Source organism: Triticum aestivum, chromosome 6A, assembly GCF_018294505.1.
Source record: "Triticum aestivum cultivar Chinese Spring chromosome 6A, IWGSC CS RefSeq v2.1, whole genome shotgun sequence".
NCBI lineage: Eukaryota > Viridiplantae > Streptophyta > Magnoliopsida > Poales > Poaceae > Triticum > Triticum aestivum.
This window is the reverse complement of record NC_057809.1, coordinates 2,940,633-2,956,837: the sequence shown is the minus strand read 5'-3', so window position 1 is coordinate 2,956,837 and position 16,205 is coordinate 2,940,633. Positions and strand designations below refer to the sequence as shown.

At 47.4% G+C, this 16,205-nt stretch overlaps 2 protein-coding genes across 3 annotated transcripts; one reads left to right on the top strand and one right to left on the bottom strand.

Annotated features, from left to right (window-relative positions):
* Positions 1-215: 215 nt before the first annotated feature.
* LOC123131575 (probable E3 ubiquitin-protein ligase WAVH2) lies at positions 216-4,593 on the top strand. Of its 2 annotated transcripts, XM_044551222.1 has the most exons (4): positions 216-377; positions 479-1,032; positions 2,342-2,682; positions 2,808-4,591. In XM_044551222.1, exons 1-4 carry the CDS (start codon positions 320-322, stop codon positions 3,976-3,978), a joined length of 2,124 nt encoding a protein of 707 aa, XP_044407157.1. In that variant the 5' UTR covers positions 216-319; the 3' UTR covers positions 3,979-4,591. The 2 variants fall into 2 exon arrangements, with proteins under 2 accessions (XP_044407157.1, XP_044407156.1); XM_044551221.1 differs by lacking the exon at positions 216-377 and having other exon boundaries at positions 388-1,032; positions 2,808-4,593.
* Positions 4,594-9,261: 4,668 nt separating this feature from the next.
* LOC123131576 (ruBisCO large subunit-binding protein subunit beta, chloroplastic) lies at positions 9,262-14,628 on the bottom strand. The gene is made up of 15 exons (XM_044551223.1): positions 14,404-14,628; positions 13,478-13,705; positions 13,260-13,385; positions 13,037-13,174; positions 12,840-12,935; positions 11,980-12,222; positions 11,639-11,873; positions 11,392-11,561; positions 11,119-11,196; positions 10,917-10,988; positions 10,528-10,632; positions 10,314-10,406; positions 10,139-10,231; positions 9,672-9,795; positions 9,262-9,592 (listed from the first exon to the last, which is right to left on the bottom strand). Exons 2-15 carry the CDS (start codon positions 13,685-13,687, stop codon positions 9,579-9,581), a joined length of 1,797 nt encoding a protein of 598 aa, XP_044407158.1. The 5' UTR covers positions 13,688-13,705; positions 14,404-14,628; the 3' UTR covers positions 9,262-9,578.
* Positions 14,629-16,205: the final 1,577 nt, after the last annotated feature.

Here is a 16,205-nt window from a genome sequence, read left to right as displayed (position 1 = left end):
AAATTCTGAAATAAATTCAAAAATAAATGCGAGCATCAGGATTTGAACCCTGGTGAGACGGGGATACTACAATCCCTCTAATCATTCAACCACGGGTTGGTTCGCAAAGTCCGAAAAGGAAGTTGTGATGGAGAGCAAAGAAGATACCAAACTCCTGCTCCTACATTGGCATCCTCTCCCTTACTTCCCTCCGAAACCTCCGTTCCCTTGATGCCACTCCATCCTCTCCTATATATATTAACACGATATCAAATTGGCATTATTAAATTAGCTACTACACATCAGCTGGCTAGCAAGTAGGGGCTATCTCTCGCCCGGGATGTCCTTCCATTTTGACGATGAAGACCAGAACGTCCCTTATGCATATTATACACCAGGTGATTTTATTCCATTCAGTTTTTTATGGGAAGCATAAATAAAAGCATCATTTCATTCACTGACAAAATCTGCCAATCGATCGTCTTCCTGACTGACGCAGGGACCCTTCAGCGGGACACGGCCCAAAACGTATGGCTGGTGCCTCACACAGCAACGAACAGGGCGCCACTGCAGGAGCACAAGCAGCAGGTGCTGCTGGAGCTCATCGGCGCATCTTCCACCAGCGAACGCTCCGGGTTGGACCTCGTGGCTGTCCTCGACATCAGCTACAGCATGACGGGTGCGAACAGGCTCGGCAGGATGAAGACCGCCATGCAGTTCGTCATCAGGAAGCTCAGCCCCAACGACCGTCTCTCCATCGTCACCTTCTCCGACGACGCTCAGATGCTGTGCCATCTTCGATCCATGACCCAGGCTTCAAAGGCACACCTAGAGGATCTCGTCGACGGCCTGGGAGTCATCAACATGACCAACATGGAAGCCGGCCTCAAGACTGGCCACCAAATCCTCGACGGCCGCCGTATCGCCCGCGGCCGCGTTGCCAGCATCTTTGTGTTGTCCGATGGGGACCAGAACAAAGGCGATGCTAGGACCGTTGATGTCAGCGATGTGGCGGTCTACACGTTTGGTTTTGGTGCAGACTCCAACCACAAGGTACATGGACATACTTGATCCTCCCTCCCTCAATTGATTGATTGATTGATTTGTTAGTAATTCCTAGCAAAAAGGCCCGTGCTTTGCAACAGGAGAACAGAAATCCTCTCATATCGCTAGATGGGTGCGTGGCCGGTTGGCAGGTTATGAGATCGAACCCTTCCATGGGCAATTTTATTTTTTGCCAGCTCTTCGGAGCTGGGCCATAGTGCACCGACAAGTGGGCTTCCTCCGTTGGGCCAGAACGGGTGGCAACTAACTAAACAAAATAGCGTATGTGAAATTAATTGAAGTGGGACCAAACGGAGTGGGACGAAACCAGGAATATCACCTCCTTTTAATAGTAGGTATAGAATTAACAAGCAGTGTGTCCCGCGCATTGCACGGGACACGTCGTCTCTAAGGGCCTCTTTGATTCAAAGGATTTCCATATAATTTCCTTTTGCGGGGATTTTCATAGAAATTTGAGAGTATTGGAATCTATAAAAAGAAAATCATATGTAAGTTTTTTTATTTGTATGATTGAATTCTATAGGGTTTTTTCCTCAGGATTTCTTTACACTACAGACAAACTTTTGTGCAATCCTGAAAAAAAAATCCTATGAATAAAAAAAGGCTCATTTTTTTAGAATCGCATTAATATATATTACTCCTTCGGTTTCCTCTGGCTATTGGATATATTCTTACACAAAATTGAAAGTTTAAATCACAATAAGACCAGTTTGAATCCTACGAATAAAATTGAAGCGCGTCAAACCTGTTTATGAAACCCGACAAGTCGATGGCTGAGATCAGCATAATGAGCCGTGCTGGGACTCATAGTTATCTAGAACTTGTGGATTTAGACATCAATATATATATAGCCTTAAAAGGCCACTTTAAACCTAGAACTTGTGGATTTAGACATCAATATATATAGCCTTAAAAGGCCACTTTAAACACAATTTTTTTTCATTTTTCATTTGCTTAGTTAATATTATTGCTAAGTTGTCATGTGAGAAAAATCTACAAATATTATTTGTGCGTATCCCATCTAAATATAAAGAAGATATCAGTAGTCAAAGTTTCAATAAACTAAACTCAACCACATATATACAAACCAGTATGTTCATACAAAAGTGGTTCCAATGATAATTACGGAGATGTGGGTACTCATATATAGAATCAACAAGAAATACTGAGATTTGATGGTCAAATGTTTTACTTTTGGTGAGATCTTCTAGACTATCTTATTTTTCCGGTGAACGTGTCATATACACACTTTAGCATAATATAATAGAATTTAGTCCGCACGTATATTTGATGGAAGGTGCTGGGGGAGATCGCAATGAAGAGCAAAGGAGGAACGTTCAACTTCGTCGAGGACGGGGAGAGTATGAGCGAGCCGTTCTCGCAGATCCTGGGTGGCCTTCTCAGCATTGTCGTCCAGGACCTGAAGCTCACCGTGTCCCCAAAGCCAGGCGACTCCACGATAGAGAAGGTGAACGCCGGTCTCTACCAGCAGACCAAGGACACCAACACCGGCTCGGTAACCGTCAGCTTTGGCGATCTCTTCGCTGCAGAACTACGCAACATTATGATCGATGTCCTCCTCCCTACCGTCCACAGGAGTAAGAACGTGACGGTCATCATCGCCAGTTGCACATATAGGTATATAATACATATACTATCTATTACTGAAAACTAGTGCAAAGTTGAGTCACTTATTTTGGGACCAAGGGGTGTACATGCATGTCTCCATTAGTTTGTCTACTAATACATTCACACATGTGCAGTATCAACGGAAAACCCTTCGTCTCCCATGAATTTAGGGTCACTATACGCCGCACCGGATCAGCTGACCCTTCGTCTCCAATTTCGGAGGCCGTGCTCACTGAGCAAGTCCGTCAAATCTACATAGAGGACTTACGGCAGGCGATTACACTGGCAGACAGCGTGGGCCTCCAAGGAGCCAATACCAAGCTGGTGGAAGCCAGGAACAACCTTCAACTTGAGCAGTCCAACTCCATGATTGACATCCTCAGGGCCCAGCTGGATAAGCTCATCGAGTTGATCAGCTCGGGAATGGGGTTGAAGGCTCTCCGCGCCTGCCTGCTGTCGATGATGATGTTGCATGGCCGCCAGCGCGTCACGGAGACAGGCCCCGTCATGGGCCACAAGCTCTACGTGACGCAGTTCACGGACATGTCCCGGAAGCAGGCCGGAGATCATGAGAAGGACCCCGCCAAGGTGCCGCCGCCAGCCTCTCAGGACGTCGAGCAGGCGAAGGTAGTAAGAGATCAGCAGGGCATCAAGAGGCCGCCAGCCGTGGTGGAGGCGGCCACCTGCAGCTGGAGGACCTGGTGGAGGGATCGGAAATCACATCACGAGAGCTCCAGGTGGGCGATGGTGATCCTGTGCACGGTGCTCGCCGTGGCCATGATCGTGATCGGCGTCACGCTGCTCGCCGTGTACCTCCTCAACATGCCCAAGATGCCATACCTGGTGGTCTCCGACGCGCAGCTGGGGGCGCTACGGTACGCCCAGCAGGACGGCACCATCCAGTACCTTCAGCTGCCTATCACCATCCTGGCCGAGAACAACAACTCCAAGGCGGATGCCACTTTCTCCCATGTCGACCTCGCCCTGCAATTCCACGGAGTCGACGTGGCTCTCCTGCGGACGCCAGCACCTTTCGTCGTGGCGGCGGAGAGCTCCCTCGCACTGCAGTACAACGTGGTGTCGACGGGACGGAGACTGGACCCAGCTGGGATGCGGTCCATGGACGAGTCGCTCAACGCCGGCATGGTGCCGTTCGACCTGCGGGGCAAGGCACGGGCGCGCTGGAAAGTGGGCATCTTCCTCAAGGCTCACTTTTGGACGCGCATCTCGTGCCGTCTACACTTCTTCTTCCCCGGCAACAGCACCGTCATGCCCACCGATCTTCGCAGATGCCGCTCCAGGTAACCGTAGTCGATCGTCAGTGCCGCTCCTCCTCTGCTAGCTCGCCGAGTGGATCCACTTGTATCCAACACAACACATATACATATAACCAATGTTGGTCAGTCAATTTAGCACGCATAAAAGACATTTGTAATTCAATTTTACTAGTCGTGACTATACATTTTACATTCGCACGGGCTAGTCTATAGCACTCTAAAACATTTATTCATTTGTATTACAAACAATTATTGATGTTTTGTTTAACGCTTTCTTTTAAGATGGTCCCAAATGATATGAGCCGTCTATTTTTGTTAATCTAGCGGCTAATATTAGTCTTACCTCTTAAGAGGTAAGATGGTTAGGTACCATGTTGTTGAACCAACCCACCAGGGTTCAAGCTAGACTTAGCATTGGTGCTCGCATTTTTATGAATTTATTTCAGCCTTTCCCGCGATGTTCGTTCAGTGGGAGCCCGTCGACTATGAAGACGTCTATAATGATGATTTCGTCAATATCAAGATATTGTGCCGGCTCAGTATCTCGGAGGTCCTCATAGGGATAGGGTGTGCGTGCTTTCATAAGGGTAGGTTGTATGTGCGTGTATGTGGGCATCTGCGTTCTATTGTCTTAAAAAAATTGTACGTTTAAAATGGCATTTGCCCTCTTTTCAAATAAGAGAGTAAATTATTGTGTCATTAAAGCACATATGTAAATATGGAAATTATTACAAAAAATAAATGAGCGTTGCTAAAAATGGGACATGTTGAGTGCCGGAAATTCGACAAAACAGAAATGAATCAACATTTCATTGAAACCTTGGCACTCATCTCCATTCCCTGTAAAAGAAGACAACAAACCACGAGCAAATACACCTGGCGCGTTCAACCAATAAAATCTGTGATCTCCATCACCGGCCAACAAACCGCGAGAACGAGCATAGCAGAAGCAATGAATTTGTATCAATTACACTATATCGTCGATTGTATATGTACGAGGAGGAGTTCACCGAGATGTTTTGTACCTGTCGATGTCGGTGTGGCAGAGCTCATGGAGCTGGAGGCCCGCCGGTAGAAGGGGCCGGTCGAGACGCCTATGGAGGGGGCCGGGGCGCCGGCGTTGGAGGAGGCCGAGACGCCTTCGGCAAGCCTAGCAAACACCGGCGAGCGCTGAAGCACGTTGATATCATTGTGTGATCCAGCCATGCCAAAGAAAGAGTGCCAGATCCAGAGATCTTGAGACGCCACGGCCTCTAGTATGACAGTGCAAGCCCTGACATGTCCCTTATACTGCCCTTGCCAAGCAGAAGGGCAGTTCTTCCACTCCCAGTGCATGCAGTCTATGCTGCCAAGCATCCCCGGGAAGCCCCTGCTAGCATTCATCGCCAACAAACGGGCTGTATCTTCAGCTGTCGGCTCTCTCAAGTACTCAGGGCCAAACACAGCAATCACAGCCTTGCAAAACTTATACAGGGACTCTAGGCATGTAGACTCGCTCATACGGACGTACTCGTCAATGAGATCACCGGGCACTCCGTATGCAAGCATTCGGATGGCGGCAGTGCATTTCTGATAAGAGGAGAAACCAATCTTGCCGACGGCATCCCCTTTGCACTTGAAGTAGTCATCATAGCCGGCCACTCCCTCTCTAATACGATTAAAAACATGCCTACTCAAACGGAACCGGCGGCGGAATTTGTGATATTTGAACAATGGGTTTGTTGTATCAAAGTAGTCCTTCCAGAGAAGGAAATGCCCGCTCTCCCGGTTACGATTCAACGCCGGAAGGTGGCCCGGAATGGAGCCACGGAACAACGAACGCTGGTTGTTGAGGTGGTGATGGACCAACATAGCAGCCAATATCTCCTCCTCGTCGTCGGACGAATCGTCGGAGTCGCAAAGGAAATTGTGCAGACGAATCGTCGGAGTCGCAAAGGAAATTGTGGAAAAAGAACTCGTCGGCGGAGTCCATTTTCGTACCTTGGCAAATTGTCGAATAGCTTGCGGGCGTCGAAGAAGGAGACGGCCAGCGAGGGGAGACGCGGTGCCCACAGACCAGCTAGCTGCCCGGCCGGCGTCCGACGAGGGTGACGGCGTCCGACGAGCGTGTCGGTCGTCTGTGGCTGGGGCGGCGAGGCGTCTTTTTGGTCGCGGGGAGGCTGGGCATGGGGGAAACAGCGGCGAGGAACCAGCTTGCTCCCCGGCGGCAGCGGGCGACTGGGGGCAGGGGCGGCGTTGCTGGGCGGATGTGGAGGCGGCGGCAGCTGGAAGAGTCGCCGGCAAAATGGGCGGCGGCGTCGGTGACGGAGGAGGCGGGGCGAGGGTTGCTTGTTGGCTGGGGGGAGGGAAGGCCAATGTGCCACAAACGAGCGGGGCCGGGGACAGGAGTAGGCGAGCAAGCACGCGTCCGTCGCGTGTCCGCGCCGACGCAAATCAGGCTCAAAAATGGGTCGGGAATGGGTCACCCGCGGACGAAAAACGGACGCGCGTCCGTTTGGGTCGACGCGTTGGGCCGCATTTTCTATCCGTGCCGACCCAAACGGACGGCCACAGACGAAATGGGTCGCCCCATTGGAGTTGCTCTTAAATGCATAGTCTCAAGATGATGCCTCGCATGCCATGTAGGATCGGATATGACGTAAAGCAGGTTCGGATAGGGAAGCGGGATCCTCTACAAGAGGCGGGTGCTTGAAAAGAAAAAGTGTGGTCCGGTGACAAAAGCTAAAAAGATTGGAGTGAAAAGTAGAGATGCATGTGTACTAGAGTCTTTATTTTTTATTTCTTAATAAGGCTCACTAGTGATAGCTTGCATTGAAGAAAGATAAATTAATATAGATGTCTCAAATTACTTTTTATCATGAAGCATATGTATCCATATGCCACCATTGTACATGCCCTAATGGGTTCAGTCAACCGGTACAGACTATCTACTACTCCCTCCGTTCCTAAATATTTGTTTTTCTAGACATTTCAAACGACTACTACATACGGATGTATGTAGACATATTTTAAAGTGTAGATTCACTCATTTTGCTCCGTATGTAGTCACTTGTTGAAATGCCTAGAAAGACAAGTATTTAGGAACGAAGGGACTAGATTCCAACTGCCCCTCTGATGAGACAAGATCCGACATGTGCGCGCGTGCAACTCAGAATCAACTTATTTTCATGTATATCTACTTATCGTTCTGCTATTTGTATATTCACTTGCTACAAAATCAAAAATCAACTATTTTCGTTCCTAAATATAAGTCTTTTTAGAGATTCAAAAATAAACTATACGTGGAGCAAAATAAATAAGCTTATATTCTAAATATGTTTATATATATTCGTATGTAGTTTATATTGAAATCTCTAGAAAGATTTATATTTAGAAACGAAGAGAGTAGTAGGTACTCCTCCTCCTCATGCACGGCTAATTCATCCGTGCATTTAATTGCTTCGGTAAACTACCTGCGATATCAATGTTCCTCGTTCTTGGTTAGACTGGGAGTAGGTAGTACTAACATGTATCCTCATGCAATATAATGCCAACTAGGCATATTACTAAATGAGGAAATAGATGATGATGGGAGTAACATAGACTCATAAATGTGTTATGAGTCTACAAGCTAATAAATACAACCATCTAGGAGTATATGCATGACACTAGTCCAAATTACTTTCCACTATGACTAGCCTTACATGGTCAAGTTGCTCACTTAGCAGCCTGTCATGCAGTGTGCATAAAGACAAACCCTGCACTAGCCTAACTTCTAGTCGAACTCCACTACACTACAGAGGGAACATATCCGGTGCACCAACACTTGTGGTGGTACACATACCCGTGGTTTTCACTTTTAGTGAGATGTCGTTGAATAAACCGAATCTCAATGATCTCAGAAGATATCGGAGTATTTATCTTTTGGTCAAAATGTTTCAGCCATTTTAGTAGCACAAAAAGAAATACAAAATCAAAATATTTTTAAATTTCCAATTATTTGATTGAATTTCAAGTGAATGGTTGGGTCTTCTGGCTGAACTGGAAATTACAATTTGATCCGGAACCACTTCACTAGTGTCCTTCCTCTCGGTGTCTCCTTTCCCATGGAATCACTCTAAATTTCAGTGATTTGGGCACTTGGTAATTTTTTTCTAAGCTGGATCCGTTCCCTACGTGTATAAAGCAATGAAGTCTCTAGTCTGACTCCACCATATTATAAAACAACTTCTAATTAAGTGGACTCAAACATGGCCATGTATGTACGTTACCACAGCAGCCACCCATGCATGTGTGCAAGTTAACTTGTTATAGACATTGTAAAAAAAATCAAAAACATTTTTGCAATATGTAACTTCTTTAAAATCCATAAGCATTTAAAAAATCATCAACATGTTTAATTTTGTGAACATATTTATTAATTCGTGATTTTGTGTATAATTCTGTTTTTTAAACGAAGTATGAATTTTTAGCAAGCAGCTGATGGTTTTTCTAGGCAAGCTCCAGTAGAAAATAGAGCGGAATGAGTCAAGCGACGCTATTGGGTCTCCTAGTTATCTCGAAGTTGAGGTGATTTATTACTATTTTCGAGGCAATGGGGGCCCATCGTATTTGTTCGGCTAAGAGAACCACCCGACACAGCAAACCAGGCCTCGCACATCAGACAAGCCCAACAGGCCCACTGCAGTCACAGTCGCTTAGCCCAGGTGCTAGGGTCAAATCCCCGGCCGTTACGTATGTTTGGTTGAATTAAGGTGGAGGGTAGCTGACACGGAGTTTCTACTCCGAGCTCAAATGCTCCTTTACGACAGTAGAATCTTAAAAATAGTAAAAAAAAATAAAAGAAATTGGTAAACTTTGACAAATGTTTTGTATGCTTGTAAAATTTCGGCACAAAATGGCATTATTGGAACAAAACCGACATTCCAAAGATGCTAGTTTTGAAAACAATTTGTGGTGCTGAATTTTGTTTTTTACCACGACTTCCATGGATGTCATTTTGTGTTGAAATTTTACAAGGATACACGATATTTGTCAAAGTTTGATTTTGATTTTTTACTTTTTTTTTATTTTACCATAAGGGAGTATTTGAAATCAGAGCGCTCAATTTCCCTGTTGTTTTCTCCTTTTCCCAGCCCAGCCAAAGGATTCGTCCTTGCGTCCTTTTTTTTCCTTCCGCGTTAGGAGCCAAAGTGTGCTGTATAAACGCCGCCGCTACATGATTACTATTTTCTTAAGCGCCCGTGGAAGTGCCCAGGCATTGGACATGCCCTTGCATGTTGGCGACCAAACAAGAGCATCATCGTTCCATATATATGGAACAACAGCCAGCTACCCCAAGCCTAAGCAATAAATTAATTGACTGGGAACATCACTAATAAATTACCTACGCCTACAAATACACTGTTCACTTCCCCTCGCAAAATAAATAGTGTTCACTTTCTTTCAGGACTAGACTGCTAGTGTAATAAAAATTTGAAGAAGACTCACGTTCCGACTTTTGGTTCGCGACAATAGCACCAGAAATTTAGTTTCCGGCGTCGACCCGCGACACAATAGGGGTACACTTTTTTTCTCAAAGTATGACCTCGGACGCAGCATGCTGCCCAAGGGACACCAGAACAGCGCTACTGGCTCTTCTCACGGATTTTAGAACCCGTAACCTGAAGACAGTATCAAAACAAGTTAGACATGACAACTATTGTATTGACCGCGAGCACATAATTTGTTGTCTCTGCATACCTGAACCGGCCATTGGGTTCGCAGCAGGTGCCTGCTCAGATTCCTTGATGTCGACCACGACGGCGTCTGAGGTGATGAAAGTCTTGGCCACCGATGCGGCATGCTCCAAGCAGCACCTCACGACCTATTTTGTGAGAAATCAGGTTAGCTTATGGGCCCACTGCTCGTTAAGAGAATGGAGGGTGGTGACAAATATTCCAGGGACAGAGCAACACAAGATCTCCTCAAACTGGTCATCTCTTTAGTCTATGGGTGATCATGGTTAATGTTTCAATACGATTGCATATAAGGCTGACGGCGTACATAAGGAAAACTCAATCTAGTCATTTCCAGCAAAATATAATACGTACTAGACTTTTGGGGTGTTTGAAATACTTTTCGCTCACTTGCATAACACAATTGTTACAAAGAAAGATTTAGTTTGGGAAAAAAGTCAAGACAAAGGTGTCAACACAATTTGCTCGTACCTTGGTGGGATCAATAATACCAGCAGCCATCAAATCCTCATACTTCCCTGTAGCGGCATTGTAACCGTACCTGAAGTTATCATTCACAAGGACCTGGACGCAGGCAGGCTCAAATTAGAAACGCACGAGCTGCTGGGTATCAGGTTCATTTAAGAGAAGAATTCTGAATCCAAACCTTTTCGGTAACCACGCTGCCATTAACACCAGCGTTTTTGGCAATCAGTTTAAGTGGATAACTCAAGGATTTCCTAACAATTTCAGCGCCGACCTTGAAAAGGCAAACAGACAATTAGTTCATTTTGATTAAGGAAAACAGCACCTCAGAACCCAAAAAGAGCATTCAAATGATGAGACTTCAAGAAAGAGCATCTCATTTGCCTTTTCCATACCTTCTGTTCATCATTCTCAAGGGTTTCTTTAATGGCATCAACTTTTGAGGCAAGCCTTAAAAGGGTACAGCCACCACCGACAACAATACCTTCCTCGACAGCCGCCTGTCCACAAAAGAATACAGTCAATTAAGAAGCAATTATTACATACTCCCTCCGTCCGGAAATGCTTGTCATAGATATGGATGTATCTAGATGTATTTTAGTTTTAGATACATCCATTTTCATCCATTTCAATGACAAGTAATTCCGGACGGAGGGAGTATAAAGTTTGGCGTAAAATTAAAATCAACACAATACTACACTGCACCAGAAGGCTCTCTGAATGAGATCACACAGATACACAAGTCCCAAAGATCAATCAGATTTGCACCAGGAGAAAGCATTACCTTTGTTGCATTCAGTGCGTCTTCAACCCTCAATTTCTTTTCCTTTAGCTCAGTTTCAGTCTGTGCTCCAACCTACAAATCAAGATGTATAAATTTATAGCTGTTATATCATGCTAATGCAGACTAGTGAACTACCAGGTTCTTTTCTGCAATTGCGGCCTGTTGCGTCAGTTGGCAGCTTAACGTGAAACAACAGAAGTACCTGAATCACAGCAACACCACCGGATAGTTTAGCTATCCTCTCGTTTAGCTTTTCTTTTTCATATTCCTGTTCAGAAGCCTGAAAGTCAAAGATAAAGGTTGGACAAAAACATTAGTTAAGGCATTCATCCACCCTTAAAGTGGCATGCACAAGACAAATTGTTGAAGCTATGTAGACAGGAAAATAGGCAGCAAAAAGAGAGAAAAAAGAGAGAGTTTTAAATAGGATATGGAAAACTGGAAAGAGAGGATTTTAAGTTTAAACTATAGAGACCTCAATTTGGTTCCTGATTTGTGTAACCCTTTTGGTTACTTCCTCCTGCGTAGTGCCATCTCCAACAATTGTCGTCGAATCCTTAGTAATTACAACCTTGGCGGCATTTCCAAGGACTTCTTTGTCTGCTTTGTCCAGGGACAGTCCAATTTCTTCTCTGATGACAGTGCCTGGGCGAATAATGGCATTTATAGGTGAACCAATATAACAATGGGACACATCATATTGCACCAAAGATTAAATTTACCTCCTGTCAGAGTAGCGATATCATCCAGGTATTGACTCTTGCGCTCTCCAAAACCAGGGGCTTTAATAGCAGCAATCTTCAGTGCACCTCTAAGCCTATTGACCACAAGAGTTGCAAGAGCTTCCTGCTCAATATCCTCTGCGATTATTAGAATTGGATATCCACCCTTAATAGCGTCCTCCAGAAGAGTGATGAGATCTCGGGCATTGTTAATTTTCTTGTCCACAAGAAGCAGCTGGGTAATGGGAAAAAAACATCAGCTCAATAGCATAGGACTCATGGAGATGTTGATTACTGAAATTTAAGTAGACAAGTTGGCAAAAAGCTATAGAGAATCAGACCTTGCAATTCTCATACTCAACTGACATTTTTTCACTGTCAGTTACAAAGTAAGGAGAAATATAGCCGCGGTCGAATTGCATCCCTTCGACCACATAGAGGTTGTTTTCAGCACTCTTGCCTTCTTCAAGTGTAACCACCCCCTGACGCCCAACCTTGCTCATAGCATCAGCTATCATGTTACCAATTTCGTAGTTATTTCCAGCGCTTACTGCAGCAACATCAGCAAGTTCGCTATCTTCAACCTGCAGTACGGAGTGCAATTCAATATGTTCAAACTTTGAATATTTGGAATAGAGAGTACTGGAATTGAAAATCAGTATATATGATCCCAATGGCAAGTAGTGCTTCTGAAAATAACTAGTATATATGATCATCGGGCGTTCAAAACAACAGCTAGAAAAGAGATATGGTAGACTGCACACCATATACCTTTCAGAAGAATTGATGAAAAATATAGAAATGTTGATACAGAACAGAGCATGTATATTTGAGAGAAACTGGGATGTGCTGCTAGCGGGTTGCGGCACAGTTTCACTAGCACACTCTGCAAACATGGTGATGTCATATTGAACACCAATTGCTCTAACTTATTCATCTAATTGATTTATACATTTAAACACATAGACAAGCTTAGTCCACATTTATCTGTATTAAGAAAGTAGCTATTTAGAAGTGAATCAGCCATCTCATTTATAAGTAGCATAGTGAGCAAAAGTCACCAGAATCAGATGCATGCTAATATTGAATTACAAGATTGGTTTACTATTTGTGATTGCGGAATGGCAGGCCAGATGGGCATAATACTGAATTTAGAATGTATGTATTTCCAGAACGGAATAACAGAGCAGTAAGATCTAACCTCCTTGGACATCTTTCGAAGTTCACTGACAAGTGCTTTGGTTGTTTTCTCAATACCACGAGCAATCTGTACTGGATTAGCACCGGCAGCTACAATCTGCAGAAAGTAATTAAACAAACTGAAGATTATGTCCAGAACTGAATGAGAGCACTAATGCTATAAACTGTAGCAAGACCCATGGTTTCATATTGCTGTACCTTAACACCCTCGGCAATCATCCCTTGAGCAAGGATGACAGAAGTGGTTGTCCCATCACCAGCCAAATCATTGGTCTTAGCAGCAGCTTGCCTGACCAATTTAGCTCCAATATTTTCAACAGGGTCCTCCAGCTCAACCTGATCCAGAAGCCAATCATCATAAGAAAAGTTCACAGTCCACAGGATAAGAAATGATGTGCTAAATCTCCTGGCAGAACAGTACCTCTTTTGCCACCGTAACGCCATCGTTGACAATTCTAGGTGACCCATACTTGCTCTCAAGGACGACATTCCGCCCTTTAGGCCCAAGAGTAACTCCAACCAGATCGGCAAGCTTATTGACTCCAGTCTGATCACAGGCAAAGATTAAGTCAGCAAGTAAGCATCACAAACTGAAAGGACGCAGCGGCATATGAACGATGGCATGGCGATTTGACTCACTTGCAGCTTCTTGATAGCCGACCCATCCTTGTTGAAATACAGCTCCTTTGCAGCGTTCACTCGGAAACTGCACTTTCTCCCTGGCCTGGCCCTCTGGGGCAGCGAGACCAACGGGGGCGAAACGAGGGAGAGCTGCTTCCTGGTCGCGAATCCGGAAGGAGCGGCAGCCTTGAGGCCACACGAGGAGGCGGCCCCAAACGGTGAAGCCATACCGTCTTAATGCTATGTCTGCACGAAATCCAAACAGTTTGTATCAGCATAGATTCAACACGAGAACAGAAACAGTAAGATGATAATACAAGGTGCATAAGTCAAACTGGGCAGCTAAAGCAGAGACGAGGGAAGCTCTGTTTTCTGCAGAACAAGCAGAGTGATTATCCGGCGCAACAATTAGGACACCAGTCCACGCTGAACAGATGCCCGCGTTTCCACTAGCCGTGTGGCCTAGCATCGAACTGTACCGTATGTATGGCGGTGTGATCTGACACTGCATTCTGGTTCGACATGTGTGCAACTAATTAAGCCCTGATTTGGCCCTTGTGTTGTGCTATAGCCGAGTGATCCGGCTGGTCCGCCTGTAACTAATCAAGCCCTGATCGATCCGGTGCCCTCGGCGGCCTAACAATCAGAAGAAGACGCAGGGATACGGCGATGCGGACCCCCAAGACATTCAGGGTAAAATCGACTAGGAACGGCGAAAAATCCCCTGCTCTGCTCTGGTTAGTGATTGGAACATAGATAAACCCAACAAGAACAGGCAGGGGGTGTAATAAGAACTGAATACTAGCACTACCACCGCCGACGCAATAGGATCCGATCCGCGCGCTAGCTGTCGCCGTCAGCTCCGGCAGGTTCGAAACTACTTGCAGAGGGACTCGGCACGAACAGCAGAGAGATGGGGGGAGAGGGGGTCGACCCGTCCATACCTGAGGTGGTTGAGGAAGAGGAGGCTGGACTGGGTGCGTCGGCCGATCTCGCCGGCGGCTAGGGTTTAGCGGCGGTTTACCTTTTCTTTTCCGGTGTGACGACTCCGATCTCTCTCTGTCTCGGGGCTTAAAAATAAAGGGAGCGGCGGAGGAACCAACGGCGACCGCGACGGGCAGAGGCAGGTGGGTTGAATGCTGCTGACAGGTGGGGCCCGCTGGGCCGGAGAGCGTCCTTGTGCACTCTGCTTCGCTTTGCGTGGTAGGTGGGCAAAGAATGTGCTCGCGGCTCGTGGCAGAATGCAAAAGTTTGGGCAAATTCATGTAAGTAATTAGGGCATCTCCAGCCGTTAGGCCCCCCAGGGCGTCTAAATAGAGCGGCCTGAGAGCGTGCCGGCGCTAGTTCGGCTTCTGGGGGCGACCTAGCTCCCAGTCACGCCCCCAAGTGCCGGCCCCAGAATGCGGGAAATTTGAACTAAGTCGTTCCCGCTCACAAAAGACGTCACAAATCCGGCGATCGGACGTAGTCTGACGTTACAAAAAACAGAGCGCCGCACGCCGCAAGTTCGCGCGCGCAACGAATCACTCGGCGGGGTTGGCTCCAGGCGTTGGCAGAGTCGGCGTGCGCGGGCTCGGCGGTGTCGGAGCTGCTTCGGTGCTGGGCTGTGTCGGCGCGGCTTCGGTACTGCTGGGCGGCGATGTAGAGGCGTCATTCGGGCTTGGCATCCGTGCGGCCGTGGGCGCGGGAGCTGCCGTCGTCGGTGTCGTCGGCGTTGCCGTCTGCATTTGGTTCAGGATGAGGCCGCGCTTCGCCATGTACCACGCCATGAGCTGCACGTCGTTGCTCTGGAGCATGTCCGCCCCGCCCATCAGAAAAGCCATGTCGGTGTTCCTCTTCTTCGCGGCGACGCTCGTCCGGAGCAGGTCGAGCTTGATGGCGCTGTTCGTCATCAGCGACGACCACCGCGCCTCGGTCTTCTCTTCACATAGGACGGCCCGGGCCTGGGCATCGGCGAGGCAATGCTGGATGGACTCTGCACTCGCGCGGTTGCCGCGTCGGCGTTTTTCGCCTTCTTTGCCAACTTGTGGCCGTCCGGCCGCCCCTCTGACGCGCCCGGAGTCGTCGCGTCCGGCTTGTATGTCTCCTTGGCCTTGTCGAGGGTACGTCGGACTTCCGCCCACTTCTTGCACTTGTCAATGCGCTTGTAGACGTGGAGGAACTTGAAGTCGGCGTCGAGGTTGTCGCGCCGATACATGGTGAACATGCGCAGCAACTGCGCGGAGGAACAAACAGTTGGCGGGCGGCGGGCGTAGACGATGAAGAGATGCGGGCGAACGGCGTGCGTACCTGATCCTCAACGCTGGAGCCGCTCTCCGGGCGAGCCGCGACCTCCTCGACGATTCCATGCCATTTGTTGCACGCCCCCTGGATACGCCCCCAATGGTTCGCCATCGCCTTGGAGCCGCGCTGCATGTAGACGCCTTTGAAGTAGGGGTCGACGAGCTTCCGCTCGTCGAACTCGCCCTTGATGCGGTCCTAGTACGTCTCGAAGCTCTGGTTCGTGCCGGTGGTCGGGTCGAGGCAGACGACTTTCCATGCTTCGGCGAGGCATTCCTCCTTCTTGGACGTCCACTTGATGCGCGCTTCGCCTGTCCTAGCCGCCCGCTTCTTCTTCTGGCGCCCCTTCGTCGGATCAGGAGCTGGCTCCTCCTCGTCCTCGTCCTCGTCCTCCTCCTCCTCCTCGTCCTCGTCCTCCTCCTCCTCCTCCTCGGGTTCCTGCGCTTCATGCGCGTCCTCGCCGTAG